The sequence below is a fragment of the Crocodylus siamensis genome, chromosome 13 (genome assembly GCF_052110815.1).
Source record: "Crocodylus siamensis isolate JL-2025a chromosome 13, ASM5211081v1, whole genome shotgun sequence".
Taxonomy (NCBI): Eukaryota; Metazoa; Chordata; order Crocodylia; family Crocodylidae; genus Crocodylus; species Crocodylus siamensis.
In genome coordinates, this window is record NC_143407.1 from 5922479 (window position 1) to 5947346 (window position 24868).

At 51.1% G+C, this 24868-nt stretch overlaps 1 protein-coding gene across 1 annotated transcript; it reads right to left on the reverse strand.

Annotated features, from left to right (window-relative positions):
• Nucleotides 1-10577: 10577 nt before the first annotated feature.
• On the reverse strand, nucleotides 10578-23978 carry LOC149853754 (uncharacterized). Its single transcript, XM_090026511.1, has 7 exons — nucleotides 23464-23978; nucleotides 19629-20066; nucleotides 18815-18933; nucleotides 18356-18450; nucleotides 16852-16973; nucleotides 13022-13119; nucleotides 10578-10876 (listed from the first exon to the last, which is right to left on the reverse strand). The coding sequence occupies exons 1-6, from the start codon at nucleotides 23976-23978 to the stop codon at nucleotides 13023-13025; spliced, it is 1386 nt and encodes a 461-aa protein (XP_089882637.1). The 3' UTR covers nucleotides 10578-10876; nucleotide 13022.
• Nucleotides 23979-24868: the final 890 nt, after the last annotated feature.

Below are 24868 nucleotides of genomic sequence, written 5' to 3' on the forward strand. Positions count from 1 at the left end.
CCCATCCTTATAGAGCCCTTTTTTGTTTTGCTGTCACCTTCCTTCTTGTGCCTTTTCTCCTCACCTTCTCCTACCCACAAGTTGCAAATGTATGCAAGAGAGAAGCTCAATTGTACCCCTCGCCACTCAGTGCCCCTTGACATATCCACCAACACCCCAGTTCCAGCATATCTTGCTGCTCCCAGAGCTCTCCCAATCCTTATCAGCCAGTCCTGCTCTTCCCAGCAGCAGCTCTCCATGCTTTCTGCCTAGAACTTACCTCCCCATCCTGAGCAGCTCAGCAGACGGCTCTCTCTGGCTCTGCCTGCTAGGAGAAGCCACCAGCAAGCTGCTTACCTGTCCCTCCAGCTCCTCAGCCTAGGGAAGCAACCAAGCCATCTCTTCTGGTAGTCTTTTCAGCTCTAGCCACCACTGGCACCAGTTCCTTGTTGTTTGCCAAGGAACCCATCAGTCCTTAGCAAATCCCAGTCCCCTTCTTCTCCCAGAAACTCCTGCAAAACTCTAAATCCCCCTGCTCCCTCCCTCTCTTACCCCCAGGTGCCACCTGCCCTCCTAATCTAGACCAGCTGGGGCACAATTGCAGTTACAGGGGAGCTAGACATGGTTTGCATAAAGAGGCCAGCTGTCCCATGACACCATATTTTAACAGCTCTTCTCTCACTGCTTGCAGGTTGGTTGTTTTCAGACTCTAAGATTTTCAAGCACAGGTTGCTTTTAGGGCAACCAGCCTTCCTAGGTGAATCCGGATGCTTTTGTGATATAAACAACAGCTGGAGCAATGAAGGGCCGGCCATTCTGGATCAGACCAGAGGTCTGTCTGGTCCAGGAGGCTGTCCTTGAGGACTGACAGTGTCAACAAAAGATTCAAGAAACTAAACAAAGAAGAAATCTGCTCATATTTCTTTCTGCAGTCCCAGGCAGTTGGCATAGGAGTTTTACACCCATTGTCTATTTAGGTCTATGTTTTCTGAAGTGCCCAGGGGCACCTGTCTGCTTATCTTGGATCTGAGCTCTCTTGAAAATCTGACCCTTTGCATCTAGGATGACATCTGGAAAGAAAACCAGGGCCCTTTCCACTGAACAGGGCTCTGACCTGGAGGGCAGAACAGCACTGGATGTCACCAGCTCTCCTGCCTTCACCAAGAGATTGATGACCATGTCAAGCAGCGGTTCCTCTAAACCCAAGAGGCCCAGTATGGACCCTTCTGCCTGGACTGCGTTCAATGCACAAGTGTGAATGAAACCAACCTTATCAGGGAGGGGGCAGGAAGTGCACTCCAGTTGCAGCTCGTACGTGCAGGCAGCAGGCACTGTGCCCACCTCAGGAGATTGCCAGAGGCTGGAAAAGCTCCAGCAAAGGAGCAGGGTCCAGTCTAAGTGCTTAGGGCTCGGGAAAGTGCTGTTCTGGTCACAGAGGCTAAGGGTTAAATGCAACACAGGGCCAGCCTTATATGAGCCCAAGAAGGTGGCACCTTGGGAGAGAGCTGTTCTCAGCTGGACGGACCCCGTTAAAGGGGGTATTGGTGGCTGGTGCATGTAGGAAAGCCTAGAGACTGATCCTAGAGATGCCAGGGATGGGTCATGGGATTGCATGCAGCAGCACTTCAAGGTCAGCTAACACTCAGTGAAGGAGAGAAGAGCAGAGGGAACCCATTTCCCCACCATTGGCTATGACATTTTGTGTCAAATGAGGCAGCTGGAAACTCTCTCCCTCCCCAGTAGTTTTTTATACAAGTTAACACTAAACAGGTTAATGACAGCCTGGGGCAGGATGACCACATGCTTTGCCACTTTAAAGAGGAACTTGGGTTAGGAAAGGGGCTACCTTTTGTGGGTCCCAACATTGGCCGAGTCACTGCCTCACTTCAGTGGCCCTGGTCATGCCTCTCGATCCCTGGCGCGTCCTCCTAAGATACTGGGGGAAGGCTGGCCAGATGTGGGACGCTCGAGGGCAGAAGCAGTTTCTGCAGGTGAATTCATCTTCCCCCAGGCAATGAAGCACCAGGGATAACCGTCATTAAACAGTCCTCCCCACAGAGAGCTTTGCCTCCAAGGTTTGCCTTTGCGACCTGCTTTATGGACCTGGTGGTAGATGGGAGGAAACGTGTCTCAGGAAGCAAACAGGCTGATATGCCTGTTTTCTGGCATGAGGATCAATGGAGTAACAGGAATTGCTCCAGTGGGAGAGTAGCTGCTGCAGCAGGCATGTACTGGAGGGGATCAAAACCACAAGAAGGTGCCCTCCAGCCTAGCATTTCGCCCAGGCTGGACAAGGAAAGCCACTACTTGCAATGATGGAGTGAGCCTCAGCTTGCTAGGTCTATGACCCAGCATCTGGCCCCGGGTGAACTCTCACATAGACAAGGCCAAGGTAAGATGACCAGCTCCCAGCATGGCCGGTTTTGTCACTGGATTTAATGGGATCAGAGCAGTGACCTGGTACCACTTGCCAATACCCTTGCTCTGCTTCTTTATGGTCCTGGTGCCTGACCCTGTGCGGTGCTGAGGACACGGCAGGACCTGGAGGAACAAGCTTGGGGCTAAGAGTCAAGCAAACCTGAGTCCTAGCGCCAGTTCTGAGCTGTGTAGCCTGAGGCGGGTTTCTTCTCTTCTGTGCCTCAGTTTCCCATTCTAGCACGGGGCCACACTACCTACCGCACAAGAAAGTTGAGGACTGGTTAGCTCAGCTTTGCCCAGGCCTTGACACACGGAGCTGTCTATATCATAAGCGTGTATAGCCATTCCCCCTGGAGACCTTTCCTTCTTGCTCATGGCTCAGCGCCTCCCAGGCAGGCTGTTGAAGAGGAGCATGGAAATATTGCCAGCTGGCAGGGAGAGCCTAGCATGAGACTAGGGTAGAGATGCAGTCAGACACCTCCCACGGCAGGGGAGGTAAGTTGTTGCCATTACTGATGGGCCCAGACTGACATGGCTCTGCAGGAGATGTTAAACATCCTTCTCTGTCACCCAGAGCAGCCACCTGGGCTCCCCTCCGTCTCCCCTGGAGTGGCTTGTTGTTGGGGGAAGAGGGGGCAGAGGCAGGACTATAGCAGCGAGTGTCTGAATGTCCCTCCAGCTCTTCTCTAATAAAGGAGCATGCACGGTCGTCTCAAGCCTCCCGCAGCTGCCTGGAGGGAGATCATAGGCTGGCTCTGCTCCCTGAGCAGCTCAGGTGCTGCCTTGGTCAAACAAGCATCAACACAGGTGAGGCCAGCCCTACCCAGAGCTGGAGGAGCAAGGGGAGGGGGGTCCATTTTCAGAGCACCGGTGGCAAGATCAAGGGCAGAGCCTGCTGGAAAACTTGTCCAGCACAGATGTGCACCAGCCTTTTGGAAAGGAAAGCCCAATATTAACCCCCCCGCAATGGGGTGACCCCCTCAGTGCCCCCTGGCAGAGCATGTTGGCATTAGCTCGGGGTCAGGCGGCACCTTGCCTGCTGTGCAGACGGCTGGCTGGCAGCAATTCAGATTTCCCAAGTGTCACCAATCGGCTTCCCCACCTACACCCCACTGGCTGGTGAGAAAAGAACAAGTCCCCACTTGATTCCCATAGGAAATAACCCCCACCCTTTCAGGCCTGGCTTCTCCAAAGGCAGCCTAGCCTGTAATTAAAGGGGTGGGGTGGGTTTCACCACTTGGAGTTGCCCTGAATTGATAAGCTCGGGGCGCTTTCACCTGCTTCCCGTGGAGAGCCTGTACAATTCAGAGAAAAGCAGGAAGCTGTAAAAAAAAGGGCCGGTGTACACTGGTGTCCTCAGTGGTGTTCCCCATCCCTCTCTGGCCCATCTGATACCTGCTTGCTTACTGCAGCGCGGTAATGGAGATTTGTGCATTAGTGAGAAGCTCTGGTCCATCTCAGGAGTTTGCTGTATATTTGGCTCCCAGGTGAATTGAGACCAAGCAGGTCCAAATCCAGTCCCAAGCAGAGACAATAGCTTGTCTCCTTCACTGGTCCGTTTTTCCTGAAAGCCCCATCCCCTGGCATTGTGCAATCATGCAAGAGCCTCAGCTTCCATGAAAGAAAGGTCTTCAAGTTCTCTCCACAGCTGTGAAGGCTGGAGCTTCCTAGTTGTAATCTGGAGGCTCAAGCCACAAGCTAAATACAAATGAAGTCAAATATCTTCCTTTTTAAAAAAAAAAGAAAATCCCATGATTTTGTGTGTCTGGCTAGCCATAACGTGTCCAAACAGTAATAACACTTTGCGCTTCTACAGCATCTTCTATCCCAGGATCTTGCAGTGTCTATGCAACAGCTGAGTGGTGTGGCACTGCCCATAGTCCCCCGGTAACATGCTCCAGGTCAGATCCATTGTGAGATGTGAAGTCAGGATGGAATATATAAACTTAATAACTTCTATGCCATTGCAGTGTTGGGCACCAGCCCTGAACCCCTGCTTTTTACCTATGGGGTGATTTTGGTTGTTCTCCTAAGATTTCATTGGGTGTAGTGTGAGAGACAGGATGGTCTTTAGGGCTGTTCGGTTGCCTGTAAATGTAGAGGAGGAGACTTGATAGTCTGGGAGCCCCCTTGGAGCTCTGTGGTCTTAGGAAATGCAAATGACCCCATTGCTGGGCTGGAGCGAGAACTGGGGTCTGGCTGCCCAGCTGCTTGCTCCAAGTCACTAGGAAGTCACGTATTAATAGCAACCAGGTACAACGTGTAGTCAAACTCCCCCCACACCATGTAAACCCCTTCTTAAAAGTACAAGGCATTTTGTTATTCAGACTTTTACATCACAGCCACTGAGTCACAGAGCAGCGATGGAGCTTCGTGTGGGCTAATGGCTTGGAGAGAGACCGGCATATCAGTGTAAATCGATCGGGAGGTTTTGAGGATGCTATAAACCATGCATGACAATGACCAGCTATGAGGGAGGGAGCGTAGATTTTCGTAGCTGATAGGCTGCATAAAGGAAGAGATATATAGAGCACTTGATTTAATAGGTTGGAATTGGGTTTTAAAAAAAAATGGATTACAGATGATAGATTATATTGTCTTTTATAAAATGTCTTTCAGCCCAATAGCTCCCAACGCATGCGAGGCATAAGTATCCCTTTCCCTGCCTCAAACTACAGGGAGTTTAGGCAGCATTTATAGGTGGACTCAGCACCTGAGTGGGGGGAATCACATTTGCAAAAGATCCAGCATGGAGGTCATGGAACATTTTGGACCAACCTGAGAGCACCAAGTAGCTGGAAATCAAGCTCCAGCTGGGTGGGAAGTACCACTAGTGTCAGTGCACACCAGCACTGCTTGACAATTTAGGACAGGACCTGAAGAGACTGTGTGGCTGCAAATGTAATTGGCCTGGTTGGAATTGAAACTGGGCCGTGAAGCATCCTGATTCTTGTATAATGCTGTGTTATCCTTAAAAGCCACGAGCAGCCTGGGCTTCACTTTGGCCTCCCCCTCTAAAAGCATCATGCTGAACCGCTGCTACAACACTCAGCCAAGGTACTCTCATATTTAGTGGGAGCTCCTTAAATCAAAACCATACCACTAGCTAGAGGAAAGTCCATTAGATATAGCGGGTGCTCTAACACTGGTGAGGAATGCAGTTCCTGAGAAGTGCTCACCTGAAGCGTTACGGTGCATGGTTTCTGCCTCCCTGGGTACTCGTCTCACAAAGACCCAGCTGCCAGAGCCCTGTCCCAGCTTGCTCTGGATGCCTCGTTAAACAAGACTGGGAGGAGGTGGGGTTGGCTTTTTAGTTGGAACAACTCTCTGGTGGGAAATGTGGAACGGCTGTCCTCCAGGTCAGACATCATAGCAGCACTCCAGCTTTTCCTTCAAGATCTCCCATCGGGGCACTGTGGGGCCATGTCTGCATGGCTTCCTGACTTCAGTGAAGCACAGCGCCCAGCTCCCTGCCCACGACACCCCAGATCAGATATAGCAGCTGCCTGTGGTGCAGTGCTGGACACGTACCTCTCAAAATGTGCTTATTGGTGCATGCCTGGTCCGGCATGAACGGTAGCTGCATTACACCCCGAGCACAGCCAGGAAGCAGTGTAGACAGGTCTGAGAGATGAAGGCATTCCTCTGGGAGGGCAAAAGGAGGACTGTCCTTTTGTTCCAGCACAGAAAGGCAGGGCTTGCCAAGAAGTGAGAAGCAACTGCCTGGAAATGAGGATGCTCAGTCCCTGGCCCTAAGAGTTTCACCTTGTTTGTTCCCTATCCTCCTCTTCTGCCCTGAACAGGGTCTAGCCCCCAGGAGACATTCAGTCTATGAATGCCATGCCTGGGGCTCTGTTGGTGGAGGGCCTTATCACTCCATAGCCTGCAGCGGACTAGTTTGATTTGATTCCTGGTATAAAACAGGCCGTGTCTATGTAACATCCTCTATTGGTCCTCCAGCACCAAAGCAAGCACTTCTATTTCTTCACCAAAAGAAGTCATTCCATTGTCCTGCAGCGGTAGTAAGCTATTATCCCATGGGACCAAGCCACCAGAAGGGACCAAAGCATGCACCGCATGAGCTCACGCCTGCAGTCCAATGGCTCCTTACTAATCAGCGCCTGTTGAGTCTTGCAGCTTGTCTCCAATCTGAACTGCCCTCTCGTTCCCAGCGCAACATGAAAGCGTTCCCTAAAAACAGGATCTTTGTTCCTTAAAAGCACTCATGCTATTTTTTCCTCTCCATCTGGAGTCCTAAGAACCCTTTGTTGGTTAAATTACAATCAATCGCACAGCAACTGGCAGCGATACTGTCAACCAAGGATAAGGGCTCCTGGGGCCAGTCTGAACGGCTAGGAAAAGTTCTATTTCTGTCTGAATGCCCTAGAAGAAAGAAAGATTGTTTCTAGAAAATACTGGGCCAGATTCTCAGGTGGTGAAAATTTGCAGCACAGACTGTCTTTTTGTCTCATGCCTGTACAGGACCTAGCCCTGTGGGGGCCTGGTTTGGCCAGAATGCAATTAGACCACAGGAATAATAAATAATCAGTGGAGCTCCATGGTAGCCGATGTATCGATGCTGATTTTCACCACCTGAGCACCTGGTCCCATACTGTATTTAATATATTCTGTCCTAGATGGCTTTGTCATGTGAGCACCTACCTCATAATCATGAATATATCAGTACCACAGCTCGGTGACATGGGGGAATATCACACTGCAAGTTCTTTTGGGCTGAGTCTGTTTTGCATCTGTAAAGGACCTGGCCCAGTGGGATCTGGGTCCCTGACTGGGGCTTTTATAGGTTACCACAATATAATCATAATCATAATAATAATACTATTGTCCTCATTTATTAGATAGGGAATGTGGGATACAATGAGACTGAGTGTCCCCTGAGACAAAGTCACCATCCATCTCCACAATGAGATATAGGTTATGGCTTTGGTGCTCCACTTTGATAACCTAGCTCTGCCAGTGCATGGCAGGAAGGGAGGGGGAGGGCAGATTTGCAAGAAGGCTGCATCTTACAGACAGGTTTCCAGTGTCCTAGATTTGTTCAAGCTCCACATAGATGTTTATAGCCCAAACTCTGACCATACATTTTACAGGATGTGGGGACAGCATGTGACTGTGCAGCTTCTGATAAAGCACATGGGCCAGAATCTGACCCCGCTTGCGCAAGGCATTCATCAGAGTAACTTGGGTAAGTTTGTCCCTGATGGGTATCACCACCATGGACTCTGTGCTGAATCTTAACACGAAATGTCCTTCCTTATTTGGGATGCAGATGTTCCCCTCACCCTCAGACACTAGTGCAGACACACTTGCCTCTGAGATACATATGCAAGCTGCAGACGATGTTCCAGACTAATGGGCAAGCTTCATTATAAACTTCTTGGGTCAGATCCCACAGTCTAAGGTAAAACACCCGTTAGGAATTGGCCCCTTGGCTCACAACACAGGTTTAGACTGGCCCAATGGTTCCAGCAGGACGCCAGGATTGAGAGACTCGGGGTCAAGTTCCTGTCTGGCCACAGCCCGTGGTGACCTTAGGCAAATCATTGCTTCTCTGAGTTTCACATTTGTCTCTATCCTGCCTCATGGGGGTGGATGAAGCACACAAGGAAGAGCTGCAACCACTTTAGCTAGCTGCAGCCCAGATGATACCAACTGCTTTACATGCATTTCTGCAACAAACAGCCATGAACTAACCTGTCCAATGAGAAATCTCTTCCTAATTGCTGTCAGCCAACGGGTTGGTTTATGCATCCAGCCCTTGAAAAGCACTTTTCATCTGTAGATCTCAAATGATCTTATACAGATGATAGGTATCAATTGCTCCATAATATGGATGAGAAGGCAGTCAGAGAGAGGTGACATGACTTACCTGTGGTCACCCATCTGGCTGGGACTGGAACTGGGGGTCTCCTGGATGCTAATCGGGTGCGCTGTCCACTGAGCTACACTGCCTTTCCTCAAATTTTACCTTGCCTAATGTAATGGAGGTAATTCTTATTGGCTATATAACATCCCAGTGAGTTCTTGGCCTTGATGACATCTCGTGGCCATGAATCCCACCTGGTCACTGCTGCCTGGATTGCTGTGCAGTTGTCTGCTGAATAATGCTTGCCACAGGCTGTCCATTTAACTACTCAGCAGAGAACACGGTCCTATTCCTGAGCCTGCCACTGGCTGACCAGGTATCCATGGAGAAACCACGACCCTTCTCTTTGGATCACCTTCCCCATCTATAAGATGGGGACATGGATCCCGAGTCTCCCTTGATGATGAAGAGTGCTACGAAAGAGCTAGGCATTACTATTAAAACTTCCCTGGACTGCTTGATCCAGTCTGTTACGCTAGACTAGTGTAACTTCGGCGTGACTAGCCTCCCTAGGCTGGAGCTGCTCCAACAGCACTGTGGTGTAGACCGAGCTCAGACTACACCTCGTCACCAGAAGCTGAGGGAAGAACCACTCTGCTGCACTTCGCAGCCCTTACCTGCTCCCGAGGGGATGTTTTGTTCCATAAGCCTTGGCAGCCACTTGCACAGAAGCACCTGCACTTTCCCCACGGGGATCCCATGACGCCAACTAGTTGTGGGATGTGCCTGCCATTCGCAGCCGCTTCTCACCCGCTTAATGCAATTAGACTGTTGCCTTAGCCTTTGATCCAAAAGGCAAGCTGTGCAAAAGCCTCTCTCTTTCTTATACGCAGGCTGAATTCAATGTGGTTTGCTTTGACCTTCAGTGTCCTGTCTTCCAGGAACTGCAGGTTGCTGTATTGGTGGTGAGACATTGGCAGGTGATTTCAGCAAGTGGCGACAAGTTACGTGGGGCCTTTAGCTCCTTGGAAGGGAGGCGGGGAGCGTGGGGTATCTTGTGCTGCCTCCTTGGTTCTGCTAAATCTGCGAGGAAAGAACTTAACACTGCTGTGATCTAACTTGCCATTGTTGGGCTCCAGGGTAAACGCCCCCTCCAGATGAATGGGGATTATTGTTTTGGCCTATCTGCAGGTTCAGGAAATTACGGCCACGCTTGCAAGGCTCTTTGTGACCCAAAGATATTTTGGTATCAGTACGAGTTGGGACGCTGGAGCGCAATTCCCTGGTAAGGGAGGGAGTCCATGGGAAATCCTGCAGCCTGGTGCTGAGAGAGACAGGACCGTGCCTCGGGAGAAGGCGCTGACAGCCGTGGAGAGCCATCTACTCTGGGTTACTTGGGTGCCCTGTCTGCATTCATCCTCCTGGGACTGGAGGTAGGCCGAAATAGCAGGTGCACGGTGCCCCGTGCCGTAGAGCCATTGGAAATCAACCAGCGTGGGGCTGGAGAAGGGACAGAAATAGCCACTGCTCCACACAGGAATGCCCCTGGGGAGCCGGCGCAAACGTTGCAGGCTTTGTCCTCTGACAGGTTGGCTGGGCGTGCGCTTCCTGTCATAGAAATCCCAGATTAGAAAGAGCCTTGGGCTGCCAGCAGCTGCTTCGGCTCAGCTCGCCTGGGATTGGGAGAACAGTGCTGTTAATGAGCAGCTCGCAGCCTGGGGAGGAGGCTGGGAACCCTTGCCCAAGGTCGCCGGTTTGGGTGCCTGCAGCGGCTGAATAAGACGGGGTGGAAGCACTGGTTGAAATGAGGTGGGCGGCCTGCTCCCATAGCAAGGGCAAGGCAGGGGCAACGTGGGGCCCTGCCTGTCGGTCCTACGACACACCACGCCCATGCGTGAGGCTGCCCCACGGCTCTGGTGGCATAAGGCTGAAGAAGCAGGGACGCCGCACAGGGGGAGGGAGCCTGGCACTGCCATAGCAAGAGGGGTGGGACGCCAAGAGCCCCAGAGAGCCAACAAAGGGATGGGACACCTCTCCCCTGATCTACGCAGAAAAGGGGAGGGACACCTAAAATGGGGGCCAATCTCTAAAGCAAGCAGAGGGTGCCCCTTCTCCCACCCTCCAGTGAAAGTCTTCCCTTCAAATCAGCCCCTGCTCACTCAACAAGAAGCGGGGATTGCTCAGGGAAAATGTTTATTCCTACCCTCCAACTTCCCCCTGCAGTTTTTTACACGGGGTTCTTGAATGTGGAAACTGGAAAGAGCTGGTAAATAAAGAGGAAAGCGAACCGAACATAGAATTCCTGTAGCAGGGACGGGAGTCCTACAGGGAGACATGGGCACAACCAACTAACGTAAAGCACCTACTCTAAAGAAAAGCCAAGCTGGTCAGGGATGGGAAGGGCTGCAGTGGGGGCGGGCAGGGAAGGCAGGAGGTACATCCTGCGGCCCTTTAAAAAGACATAAAGGAGGAAACAGGAAGAAGAGTGAAATTAAAGGGCTTTTTGGAACAGTCCTCGTTCCAGACAGCAGCCTGTTGCAGCCAAAGAAAAGGTCTCAGTCTTCTTTCCCCTGGTGAATAAAGGGTTGCAGCTCAAACGAAGTGATGCAGCTTGGTCTTGGGGTGCTCTCCCATCTCTTTGAGGAGCAGGCTCTAGCCAGGGCAGAAAAAGAGTGTGTTAGCCAAGCACGCTGCTGCCCACCAAAGTCCCACCAACAGCTTGCAGGCCAGGCTGCTCTTCTGAGGGCCAGTCTCACGTGGGCAATCCCACTGCCCGCTCAGGTTTCCTGGCTGGCTCTGCAGGAGCTCAGGGCACTTGGTCATAAAGGGGCCTTCAAGCCCTAGTAAGCTCTGACCCTGGTCTCTCTTCCCTTCCTACTTTCTTACTCAGGAGTGACCTGAGCAGCCCATTCCCAGGATCCCACCATTACAGGTGCAAGAGCTTGCTCCTCTGCAGTGCCTGCCACCTGCACCAGCATGCCATGGGTATCTCTGCGCCCTGCTCATTTCAGATCTCAGCCTCCCCTGTGCCTCTTCATTTCTCTTTGGCAGCTGTTATTTCACTTCACAAGCTGCTGTTAGCAATGGTGCAAGTGCCAGGAGAAACAGGACTCAGCTGCTTCCGTCACCAGGCTTTGAAGGACTTGCCATAAAGAGGTGCAGAGCCCTGCCTACACTACGGCTTATGTCAGTACAGCTGCACCAAGGCTGAAAAATGGGGGGTGGTTTTGTGATTGCTGACAGGGCCTCAGGATTCAGCTCCCATGGGTGTGCCTGGCACCCACGTCTGTGGTTTCTCATGGCTTGGGTTTTTTAATGCACCACAGCAGGTGCATTGGGACTCCTAGGTTCTAGCCCCACTGATGCAATGTGTTGCTAAAGACTCATTTTTTCCAAGCACTCTGATCATGTGCCCATGGGCCTCTCTGTCTTAGCTTACCATTTGCAAAGGAAGAGCATATGTATCTACTATTTATCTGTTTACAGAGCTCTCAGAGCATCTTGGCTGTGTACACCGTTAGGGTCAGTTCTCCCCACATACCCAGAGCATAATTCAGAGAGTGCAGGGAGCGGGAAGAGCACCAACCGACTGGAAGGAGGAAGGGGCAGAAGAAGCTCTCATCAATCTCAGCATTAAATGCTCCGAAGCAAACTAGTGCTGCCTGCATATCACACAAGGAGAGTTGAGTGACGGGGGGGAAGCCTCAAACTCATTGCTTGATGATTCAAAACAAACTGCCTCCGCATTAGGCTTTTATAATGAAATTTGGAAGCTTCCCTTCCCCCATTGCAGCCACGGGGAAAAAAGGCAAACAACTCGTCTTTGAACAAGCAACAAATCAAAACCCACTGAAAAATCACAGGGGCACCATGCACACGCACACACCCAAACCCACGCACACACGGCGGGCGGCGGGCTTGGCACACGCCCCGTGGCACTTCTCCTTGCTAGGTTCCAGACATGCTTTTCCTGCATGTGGAAGAGAAGCAACAGCTTTTTCCTTCCTTTCAGCCACCCCGCGGGCTGGACGGCTGCCAGGTGATATAGAGCTGCCCTGGGCTCCGACCAGCTCTGAGCTCAGGTGAGGGGAATGATCATTAACCAGGATCCAGGGACAAGGTTGCCTTTACAGCCCCGAGTTTGGACATTGACATTCATCACACTTTCTCCCCGTGGTGACTGGTCGGTCCTTTAGCCAATGATGGTCTCATACTCTGAACTTTGTGCCAGCCACGGATTTCGAACCGTGTTATGAAATGTTCTGCTAACTCCTGCAGCACAGCTGTGACAGCTTCCACTGCAGAGGAGGGAGAATGGAGCCAGGGGGCAGGTTATGACCAGGATTTCCAATCCTGGGGGCCTAAAGTTAAGCTACTAAATCCAATGTTTAACTACCTAGTTAAATGGCCTGATTTTCACACATGCTGTGTTCCAGTGGGACCGGCTGGATGTTCAGCGCTGCGGAAAACCAGGCCGCGTATTTAGGTGCCTGCTTATGAGCTCCTTTTGTAAAGGTCTCAACTTAAGTGAGTTGCCCAAGGTCACACAGTGAATCAGTGGCAGAGGCAAGAATACACCCCAGCATTCATCCCTCCACATGCCCTGTGCTCATGCTGTGCACACGCGCCTTGTTGATTCTGAACACTCAAAAATCCCCATGCAAAGTGGGTGCTTTATGCCTGTGTCTGAGAGGCTGACAGACAACCCAGGGGCACAGAGGCAGGAATGAATGTGCAGAGCATGTTGCACACACAGGGGTAATTCAATCACCCAGGGCCTTTCCGTTCCAGACTGACCTCAGCCTTCTTCAGGAGCTTCTGGTTCATCTGCTCTCAGGTCAACCTCGGCTCTTCCACAGCGATCAATGGTTTCCTCCGCTCTGCCTCTGGGAAGCCTCGATTGGAGAAATAAGTGCATCAGAAAAGACCATCACCGGAATTCACCCCACAAACCGTAGTGACAACAAGAGTAATACTACGCCCTCGTCTAGCATCACCCACACAGCTAGTGAACGAAGCCTCACAAGCCCCAGCTCCTAGATGAGCAGAGCTGGGACCAAAAGCCAGGTGTCCTGGTTCCAGCACAGGCCACATCTAGGAATGAAAAGAAATCTGAGAGCTGCTGAATAGAAGAGGCACAGAGTCAAATTCTCCTCCGAAGCATAGGGGAGCCACGGTCCCTGCAGTGTTGAAGAGCTACCGTGGATTCATATGGATATAACAGAGCAGAACTGGGGACACTGCATCTTTGCATATGTTTCCATTTTGCTGCGTGATGGTGAGCTCCCAGATCCTATTCTAGGCCTTCAGGCCTTATAACCTTGCCAGGGAGCAGAAACAGAAACAATTCTGGGGTGAGAGGCATCCTTGTGCTAGTCAAGCTGTGCATCGTTCCCAGCCCCAGCATCTTAGTACGCACAGCATCGCTGTACTAAGACTGAGGTCAGGGCATCCCATAGCCAAGAGGCAGTCAGAGAATGTGCCTGATTCACAAGGACCTGCCGGGACCAAGGGGCAGTTTGCCAAAAAGGAATTTTTTAATTACTGGTTGGATGGCCTCTCCCCCTGTATACTGAGGAGCCTGTCTAGGGATCTGCAGGAGTCTCGGCTCCCGTTCAACATAGTCCCTGGATTTTAGCTTTCTCGGCCCACAAGGTTTGCTTCTGTTTGGTTAGGAGGAAAATCTGGTAGATACTGGATTGATTTCCTCAGGGAAGGTGGTGGGGGCCCCAGCATTTGGGACACTGCAAGTGACTGGAAGGAGTCATCCTGAATAGACAGCTGCGGAGAAAGGAGGAGGGTATGGGTCAGCAACACAGCCTGCTCCATCCCCAGCTGTTGAGAGTCTCTGAAGTGCTTCCAGACGTGCTATGGAGGTCCTGGGCCTGAAGAGGGGTGCTTGTGCCTGAAAGCTTGCAATTCAAGAATTTTTTTTTTGCAAAAATCTAGTTGGTCTAATAAAAGATATCAACTCTACCACGAGTTCTGATTCCAGAGGTGCAGACACGTGGACTACGCAACCTGCATCGTCTGCACAATAGCTGCATGGAGAAGCCAAAACTCCTTCCTTCCCCCTTGATCATACAATGGAGTAACAGAAAGTGTATTTCTTTTGTTCTAAGCCAGTGACAGCTTGACTGCTTTTCCAACTTCTGAAAAGTACAAGTTGGCTTCTGGACATGGGCGAACAGTCTGCTTGATTAATGTTGAGCAAGCTCTAGCAGCTATTACAGGAAAGTGGCCCAGATCTGTTGGTTCTTTACACTGAGCAGGTGAGCTTAGTGCCCACGAGAAGTGCCACACCGGAGCCTCGACACCGCACTGCAGCAAGAACCTCAGCAGAGAGACACCCACCCCGCTGCTCAGACGGCCAAAGACGTCCATGGGGCCAGGGTGGGTGTTTGGACATCTGTGTAGGAATGCAGCACCCGGCTTGCTTTTACAGCTCATCCTATTGCTGGTTCTAAAAATGGCCCCTTCTTAAGAAATCTGTCAGCTCCCTGCAGATCTGCAAGTCAGGGCATGTGGCTTGCCTAATGCAAATGACTGTTTGCTGTTGTACAGCCACTCCAGCTAACGGAGAGTAAGCTGCAGTCTACTTTACCTCCTGCATCCTCCCTCTGCACTGCTGAGGCCACATCTGGAGTAGTGTCCAGTTTTGGGCCCCCCACTACAGAAAGGAAGCGGGCAAGTTGGAAAAAGTACAGTGGAGGGTAACAAACATGGTTTGGAGGCTGGGGACTTACAAGGAGAGGCTGAGGGAATTGAGCTTATTTAGTTTGGAGAAGAGAAGACTGAGAGGGGATTTGATAGCAGTTTTCAGTTCCCTGCAGGGGGGCTGCAAAGAGGATGGAGCTGGGCTGTTCTCAGTGGTGGCGGATGACAGAACAAGGAGCAATGGGCTCAAGTTGGAGCAAGAGAGGTTTAGGCTGGATATTAAGAAACACTTTCTTACTAGGAGGGTGATGAAGCACTGGAACAGGTTACCTAGAGAGGTTGTGGACTCTCCATCCTTGGAGGGTTTTAAGGCCCGGCTTGACAAAGCCCTGGATGGAATGATCTAACTGGGGCCAGTCCTGCTTTGAGCAGGGGATTGGACCAGATGTGACCTCCTGAGGTCCCTCCCAACCCTCATTTTCTGTGATTCTATGGGCATGTCGACATGTGCTTTTACACGCGCCTAAATGTGACGTGCATTTGCCTAATGCGCATTAAGGTGATCTCGGCATGCGTCTCCACGCCCACGCATAAAGCAGGTATCAAATTTATGCGCAAAGAGCTAAATGACATTAGCAAGCATGTAGATGCAGTAGCACACATCAGTGTCGTGTGCGGACCAACTTGGGACTAAAGTTAGTCCCAGGTCAATGGGCACGCACTATGTTAATGCACATTAACACATCTACACATTTGCTAATGCGATTTAGCTATTCGCACATAAATTTGATACCTGCTTTATGCAGCTATCAAATTTAGGCTTGAATAGCCTTAAATTGCCATTTTTAAGGTGCATTAAGGGTGTACACATCTAGATGTGTGTCTGTAATGTGCCTTAAATCTGGCTAATGTGCATTAAATGTGCACGTGTAGACGCACCTAGTTCTCATCAGAGTCCACTTTGCAGGGCAGACTGGTGCTCTGACTGAAACTGCCCCCTAGAAGAGAAAGCTAATCATACAACCTGGCCAGGCACAGGCTGTCTTGCTTATTGTTTGCATTGCAATTGTGCTAGAAACTCCCCTCAGGGACCAGGAACCCACGTGCTAGGTGCTGTACAAATAGAGCAAAAGAGAGACAGGTCCAGCCCTAATGTGTGGATTCTTAGCTAACATGGCACCTGTTGTCAGTGATTAGGATTTTTATAATAGCTCAGAGTAATAAGGGAAGCCTTGGAGGAGCTTTCTCTTAGTCACTTGTGTGCTGCTTAGAGAAACAATCAAGTCACGTTCTTTGTAGACATACATGGAAGATGTGGGCCTGGACACAGCAGTGCTCCCTACAGGGTAGAGCAGAGGCTGCTCAGCTGTAATCCAGGACCTCAGCTGCTCAATTAGAGATTCTCCTTTCACTCGAGCGACCGTGGAGCATGAAACCCAAAGTGGATTTTAGCTCTGTTGCCCAGACTTTCCCAGCAGTAGCAGCACGCAGCCAGCCAGGCCATCGCCACACAGTGTTTGGTACTATATATATGCTGGCTTGTCCCCTGCAGTTTTAAACACTGGGATATTTGCATAATTTATTTCATAAGGCACAGGAAGAAAAAATCAGTTTCCCCCTCTTTAAGCTGCCCTCTGCCATCCTTTACCGCTCCTTGGTACTGATGGGATCCACTTGTATTTCATTTTAAGTCGAGCAGCCCCACCTAGTGATTAGAGTGAGTATAAGGCAGGGTAGATGGGCACTTTAGACTGAGTGTAACCAGCCCTTGCCTTCCAAATTCACCACGGTCGCTGGACCACAGCCAAAATCCACGTCACGTGGCCTAACAGAATTCTTACATATAGTTCACGTTGACCTGCCGAGCTGGGTGGAACGAGGCAGATTTCGGAACGTGGCCAATCTGGGCTTGGGGAATGGAGGTGAATATTACGCTTGCTTCCCCTCCAGAAGAGAGCAGGAGAGCTCACCTACAGATGACGGTAGTGCCAAAGGACTCTGCAGAGATGTGGTGAGGCTTGGTTGTCGTAAAACCATAAGCGGTTAGATTTCCACAGGAGCCGCCTTCTTTTTTCCACTCCAGCAGGTTTTCCTGGAGATAGAATTGCAGGGACATGAAAGATGAGATGAGAAGAGAGAAAACGGACTCACATCAAGATGTGCTCTATCCTCCAACTTGGGGAATGGCAAGAAACCATTTCCAGGTGCTAATCTTGAAAATCTATTGCCCTTCTGGATTGCGATTCCCTTCCAAGGCGCTCCAAGGGTTTTGGCAAGCTGCACATGCTGTTATTCCATTACAAGTGGGGAAACTGAGGCACGGCCAAGAACAGCTTGCTCAAAGTCACATGGAATGGGTGACAAAAAGAAGTCGGGTCTAACCATGTTCTCACCGCTTGCTGGGCCTGTCTCCCCTATTCAAGCAGCTTCACATCCTGTAAGAGGGCGTGGCAGACTAGAGAGGGGAAATTAGTTGAAAACTTTTTTTAAATGGCCTCAGACATGTTTCCAGCATTGTTTTTAAAACAGTGCCCATCACTCCCTCTCTGCTGCCTGCAGGCAGCCAACCGATCATGTCCCGAAGGGGATAACTTGGTGCAACACCCGTTACAGTAGAAATGGGGCCTTGATTGTTAATAGTAAGCTGGGACATTGACTTTTAGAGGCCCTGAAAATGACGGGTTTGGGTCAGTTGTGGTGCTGTTAACCCCCCGGACAGCCCTCTAAAACGCTGCTCAATCACTTCCTTGGCCGCTTCAGGGCTGTGGTATTAGCAGCCCTGAATCTGGCTAGCTCCCTGCCTTTTCAAGGCTCTTCATAGCAGCCGTTTGACATTCATGAGGCAGTGAAACGGGGTACATTTAATTACAGAGTATGAAGTGGCCAGTACAATTAGCAGGCAGTGAGGGGGTGCTATTAAGTTACAAACCAGACAGTGGGTCTGCGATATGCACAGCAATTAAGTGGTTATGCGCTATGATAGGGGAAGATCCAGAGTTGGTTACAATGGAAACGGTAGGCAAAAAGTTGGGGTTGGTGTTGGGTTATGCACTTAACCAGTACGCCCCTAAGCGCAGCACCCTGTGCAGAGCCCAGCAGAGTCTACTGCCAATCTCCAGTTCCAGTAGAAGAAGCTGCAGAGGCCTGCAGGGATGTCCCCAAAGCCCCACAGCTTCCAACAGGGTAAAAACCTTGGAATGGGAAGTTCTGGGCAGTGCTTTGACCAGGATGAGTGGCAGGAGAAGCCCACACCATGCTACTGACAGTCTCTTTTCTCACGAGAGATGGGATTAATCCAGTTTGTGGCATACAAGCGCCTTGGAGGTTTTCAAAAAGCAGGTGGGTAAGCACTGGTTAAGGATGATTTAGGAGCAGCATTGTGCATTCATGGAGGGAGCCAGACCAGATGACCCTTGAGGTCCCTTCCAGCTCCACAATTCATGTGCAATCGTGTATCACGTGTAACCCACCCACCTTGGGAACAGGAAGCTTCCACTGCTGCTTGTACAAGGTGATGAGCTTGTTCCAGGGAGACAGCTCTTCCTTGGGAGATTCTGCATGAAGATCCTCTGTTGAAAAAGATCCCAAATTAAGGAGCAAATCCTTTGAAGGCCGTCTCCTACATCCTTTATGCTGCCCTATATGGAATGATAACACGCGCCTCATGTACAGCATGTGAGCAAGTTCCTGCCCCCCTGGGCCAAGCCCTAGCCCTCCTCTGCTGGTGCACCTCCAGGGGAGTGAATGGAGTTACCCCAGCAGACAAGCTCCCCTTGTGTATTTAAACACATGACAGCATGTTAAATTACCTAGCAGGAGAATAGCATTAAAGGTGCTTGTGTCTTGGGGTGATCAGGGTTTATTATATCAGCCAGTCTTTACGCAGACACGTAGTCAGAAGCCTCTCCCAACAGCAGAGTGCATGACCCTCACCTTTGAGCAGATGCTCCCTCTCATCCTCACCACCGAAGTCCTCCATGGGTGTTGGCAGGTCTCCTGCAGCTGATGCAAGCCCTTCGGTGTTGGCCAGCAGAACCTGGGAGACCCTGGCCCTGACCCCAAAGCACAGTTATGCACGGTAGGATGTCAATACGTGGGATGGAACAGAGGGACGCACATCTCTGTGGCCTTCAAACTAAGGAACAAACTCTCTGGCCAACTCAGACTAGGCACTACAGCTGATACCGATTGTCCGCATTGTTGGCAACCTTGACCCACAGAGGTCATGGTCGGGAAGGACACACAGTGCAGCTCTCTCATAGACACTAGGGTATGTACAAAGGGACACCTGGATTTTGGTAGAGTTACAGCAGACTTACTGGTGTGAACTGGAAGCAGAATCTGGCCCTTGTGCTTAGAGCACTGGTCCTGGTGAAGATCAGTATGTTTTTGCAGTCTGGTTGGCCAGGCTTGGATGTCAAAGTCTATGGCAGTTGGTGAGAGGGACTGACTTTACAGAAATTCATGGGCTCATATCAGTGTGACCAAGTGCTAAATGAAACGGCCTGTTATCTTTCATAATGCTCAACCTTGCTGCTCTTTGGGGGGGAAAAAAACAACTGTCCAATGTCTCACTGGTTTCTAGTTGCCCACCTGGCCTCACACAATTATTTCCTATTCACCATCACACATCTCAGGACCCTCCTCACCAGCCCAGGGCCCAGTGCTGATCTCACTGAAATAAAGAGGGGTTGGCTGATGACTGCTGTGAGACCTGAAGCTGGTCCAGGTCTAACAGTCAACTTACTTTCTCAAAGATCCTGTGTCCCCAGAAGCTTCTTCCATGAACTCCACTGCCTGGCCAGAGGTTTTGCCATCTAGCTCCTGTGCCATCCTGCCTTCCCTACTCAGAGGGATGTTAGCAAAGCCTGGAGAGTCTCCCATCTCCATGCCCCTGGTCACAGAGGTGCCTCCAAGACTGATTTCCTTCAGTTCTTCCTTGATCTCCTCCGCAAACTCCTCCAGTGTGTTTTCCCGAGGTTCATCAGCCAGGGGGTTGCCTGTGAGCTGTTTGCCTGATGGCAGGATGGGCTCAGACTCAGCTGCTGCTGGATCTGCTGGGTTGTCTGCATCTTGGCCCTTGATGTTTTTCACTGTTTTCACCCTAGCACTGGTTCCTTGGCCCTCCCGTGTGCTCTTCCTGAGCCCAGGGAGATTCCTGAGGAGCTGGAGCAGCGAGGGCCTGCTGGAAAGAGGGCGAATTGTCAGAGGACCCACCTCTGCCAGGGTTAGCGGGGCGCTGGGGTCAGGAGGGGACCTGGGCCTGGGCTGAGGCTTCTCAACAGCTTAGTACTGGTGGTTCAAACTAAGCCTCTTCCAACAGGTCAGAAATGCCAGGGCAAGGGACAGAGAAGTGATGGCAGCTGTGTATGCTGTCAGCTCTGTCACACACACAGACCTACTTGTAGGTCCTTTCTCCCCTCTCCTTTCATTTGACGTTGGCTGTGCTGATGTAACTCTGCCACTGTTACCTGTGCTGTGTGTGACAGCCTTTGGCAAGAGCGCTGCATTTAGCTCATCACTTCTGACCTCCTGCAGCAGGGGCAGGAAGGGAAAGGAGAGTGAAGAAGTGCAGAGAAAAGGGAGACCTGGTGCACGGAACAAGTAAAGGAAGCTAAAATGTGACGTTTCCTGCTGCTGTGGGGTTACAGAAAACTTCTCTGGAAAGCAGCTGTGCTGTTTACCACTGGGACATCTTTCCTTTGTCGCAATACTAATAATAAACCACCTATTTTTGATAGAGTTTACGGTTCCATTGGTGTCCCGGTCTACCATAAAAAACTTGGCTGGTACGGCCGTGTCAGTTAGGGACATTATTTTGCTACAATTTTTCTACAGTAGCCAGAGTCCCAGTGGTTAAACTGGCATGTATGTGCTTTTCCTGCTAGGGTTTATTTCCCTCAGGGAACCATTATGAGCTATGCTGGTGAAAGCACTTCCTGCTGGAATAAGCCGCGCGTATGCTAGTAGGATTGGAAGCAGAGAAAGCATTTCCTAACGTAGGCCTGTCCTTAGTTCTCAGCTCGTGTGCAGGTCAGAATGTAATGTGCGAATGTATGAATGTGCGAATGAATGTGCGAGGTCAAAGATCCCACCTGCACTGTAGCAGTCAGTCGATCGTCTTCTCTGCAATCCACGTTGTCTTCTCTGTCGATGCTGAGTGGGTGCAAATAGGACCACAGGGCTCTGGGTGCCTTCTGCACCCTTCCTGCACTGAGGTGAGTGACTGCTCACGGTCAGGGCACTGGAGTGTCAAATCCAGCGTGCTTGCGATGTCAGCGCTGCACTGTGCTGACATGGCTATGACCAAGATCAATGAAAGAGAGACCAAGCAGGACTGCCACATAGTTCCTGAACAGCGGAGTCGGGTCGTAGCACCGTTCCTGCCCCGTCTGCACTGGACATGCCTCAGCCATGTCCAGGGAGAACTGCGCTGTTCTTGCAAACCCCTCAGGTTGCTGGTGCATTACGGTTGGGGCCTAAATAACCTAATGACCTCCCAACTTCCTGATGGCCAATGCCACTTCCTGGCCTCTGAATTACTTCTGTCACTGTCAGATCTAGTATTTTCAAACCCATTTCCTGGCATCTTTGATGACTCCTTTCTTCCCCCTCTCAGTCATTCACAGATGCATGTACCCCACCCCACCACAGCCAGTCACAGATCCATCCCATCACTAGACTCAAAAGACTCCCCAGACCCAATCAGTGCCCGTCTGGGCAGCATTTGCTGTTGGTTGTTGTGTGGACCTAGTGTTCCCAGCACATCTAAGGCAACCATAAATACCATACATTAAACCACCACTTTCCCAAGGCAACAATTGCTACAGAGATGTTACACAACTGCTCATTAGTGGGCTTCAAGATTGTGAAGGTGAAGAGAGGTATCCACAAGTATGGAACAGGGCCCTGCCCTGTTACTAGGGGTTTGGGGGAATCTGAACAGCCCCGCACACCAGAAGCACCTCTGCATACCCACCCCAGACCTGGGAGGCTGGGGAACCAGGTCCTGGGACGCAGTGAGCCCCGCAGCAAGGGAGCTGACACTGGTCTGGGGAGTGAGAGAGGGTTAGCCACCTAAGCCCAGATGGGAAGGATAAAAGCCACTGAAAGCAGGCCCAAGGGGCTGCATCTGGCCAAGAAACAGACTGCCTGGAGCCACCATGGGTTAAACAGCCACCAGGAGAACCCGGAGCAGGCCTTTTCTCTCTCTGTTTGTTTGCTTGATCATTTGCTTTCTTGTGGAAGCCTGCAAAGCCTCTGAAAGATAAGATGCAACCAGGAGGTGAAGCCTGGAAGAGCCACTGGAAGATGGCTGAGGTCTAACTTATTTGTTAAACTTCTTTTGTTTGTTTTGCATCGCTGCCAAGCCTGGGTGACCTCCGAGTATTATCTGCTAGGGCTGTGCGAAGCTTCGGGTGGCGATGCGATTCGGCCCAATTCGGTGGTCGAATCTCCAAATCCGAATTGAATCGGGACCAATTTAAAGGTCTGAATCCATTCAAATCTTTGAAAAAGATTCGGAGAGCTTTGCTGATTCGGGCAGTCCCGGGCTGCTGCAGCAGGGAACTGCAGCTGACTCAGAGCTGGTAAGTACTAGGGGCGGGGGGGGGAGGGGACAGTAGGGGGACCCCTGCCCACCATAGCTCGCTACTTTAAAAAAAAGCCCCGGTGCTAATACTAGCTGCTTTGCACAGGCCTATATATCTATTAGCCTGACTGTAGCAGAGGCAAGGGCCGTGAACAGTGGGTCCTCAGCCAGCAGCAAAAGTAAAACTGGTCAGCTCAACTAGTGTGACCAAACATACCCTGCTGGGATCTGCCCAGACTTTACCCGAAGCAGCCCACAAAGTATTCACAATACTTCAGATGTGGTCTAAGAATGACGCTCCTCCAAAAAGAAATGCAAAAACCTAGAACTCTTGGTTCAGAAATGATACCTCTTATTAGACCAACTGAGAAAGTGCAAAAAAAAGTCCTAGATTGTTGCATTTCTTTTTGTCTCAGACCAACACAGCTACCTAACACATGCCTGAAACATTGCTACAAAAGCACCTGTATTGTTGGTGGCTAATGAGGTGAGAGCTGTTAAACTGGCCTTCCCCGGTGCAAAAGGACACCAAGTATCTGCAAGGAACACAGCTGTAAGGCTACATCTGCACTGATCTACCCCTGACTTTCCCACTGCTGCTATAATAACAGTGAGAGTAAGAGAGCTAGCACAGCTGCTTGGAGCAGGTCCAGACAGTGCACCTAGCCAAACACCAGCACATTGCCAGAGCAGCTCTAGCAAGAATGCAGGAGTGGGAAGTTTTGAGCAGGCGGCATTCAGGCCTAAAGGATCTCTGCATATCGATGTGCAAACCACATGTTAATGCAGTGTGAAGCTGACTTGTTCCAGCCTCAAACCTCTGTAAGCCAAGAAAGGCAGAGTACAGGCAACTGCAAGCCTTGCAAGGTGCATGCCATGCCCTTTGCAACCTCGTGGCAATGGGCCAGTTTTAGTGCTCAGGTCAGTGCTCTGCAATCTTTCATTCACCCCACTGATTTCCACCCCCACTCCGGTGTCCCTCGGGCCTGACCTCCTCCATCCAACAGGAGCCGGAGGACCAGCAGCATCAGGAGCAGGAGCTGCCCCTTCATCCCCTGCAAGGTGATTCTCCTCCTCGCTCCTGCTGCCATCGATACCACCGCTGCTCTCGGAGAGGTCTGTCATGGGCCAGTCGGAGGAGTCTCCCATCTCCATGCCACTGGTGCCTGGCATCGAAGGGGACTGGTCGCCCCTGCTTGACGGGTTCCCCCCGAGACTGATTTCCTTCAGCTCCTTGACGATCTCCTCCAGCCTCTCTCCCAGAGACTCCTTGTCCAGGGGGTCGCCCTCTAGCTTGTTACCCACCGGCAGGATGGTCTTGAACTCGGTGGTGGAGGAAATTGCTGGGCTGCTCGTGTCTTCTTGGTCCCTGATGTTTCCCACTTCTTCCATCTCGGCACCAGTCTCTTGGCTCTTCCGCGCGCCCCTCCTGAGCCCAAAGAGGTTTCTGAAGAACTGGAGCAGTGAGGGCCAGCGGGAAGGAGGGGGGGCAGTCAGAGGGTCCATCTCTGCCGGCTGCATGGGGCACAGGTCCCCTCAGGACACTGGGCAGAGGCTGCTCAACCGCCTGGAACTTGGGAGGGTTTCGAACGCAGCCTCCAACCGCTCAGAACTGCCCCAGGTCCTGGGGTGAAGGGTCTGGGGATGAGGAGGCAGGGGTTACTTGGCTGCCAATCAGGATGAGGTGGGGAGGGGATTAACAAGGTTTTATAAGGGATGCAGCTTGTCAACATGGCTACGGCCTTGCTAGCTCTTTGCAGCAGCAGGGCTGTATTTTCTCAGTCCTTTGTACAGCGCCGAGCACAAACCGGCCTCCAATACAGATCGTTCGCATGGTATCGTTGAAAAGCTCACGCCCTCACAGCGTCTGAGCGCCTGCCACATCAAATCAACAACAGCAAGCCTCTTATGGACTCTATTAGGTCTCTAGCGCTGCTCCCTCGAGGGTAAATGGGTGCATCTGCACGTGGTTTTATGCATGCCTAAACTTAACACACATTTGCCTAATGCACATTAAGGTGATTTAGGCACGCATCTATGTGTGCACGTGCTAAGGTGCATTAATGCTGTGTATGTCGACTGGCTCGGGTTCTAACTGGAGCCCCAAGTCAGTCCACTCGCTGCGTTAATGAGCCTTAGCGCGTGCATGTGTAGACGCGCGCTTAAATTGCCTTAATATGCACATTAATGCGGTGTGCAGACTGACTTGCGACTAGACCTTAGTCCCAAGTCAATCGACACACAGCATTCATGCTCCTTGGCGTACCTGCACATGTTATGGCGCTTTAGCTATTTGCACCTGAATCTGATACCTGCTTTTGCAGTTACTAAATCGAGACACAAATAGCGTAAAATCACCATTTTTAAGGCACATTAATGGCACGCATGTGTAGACC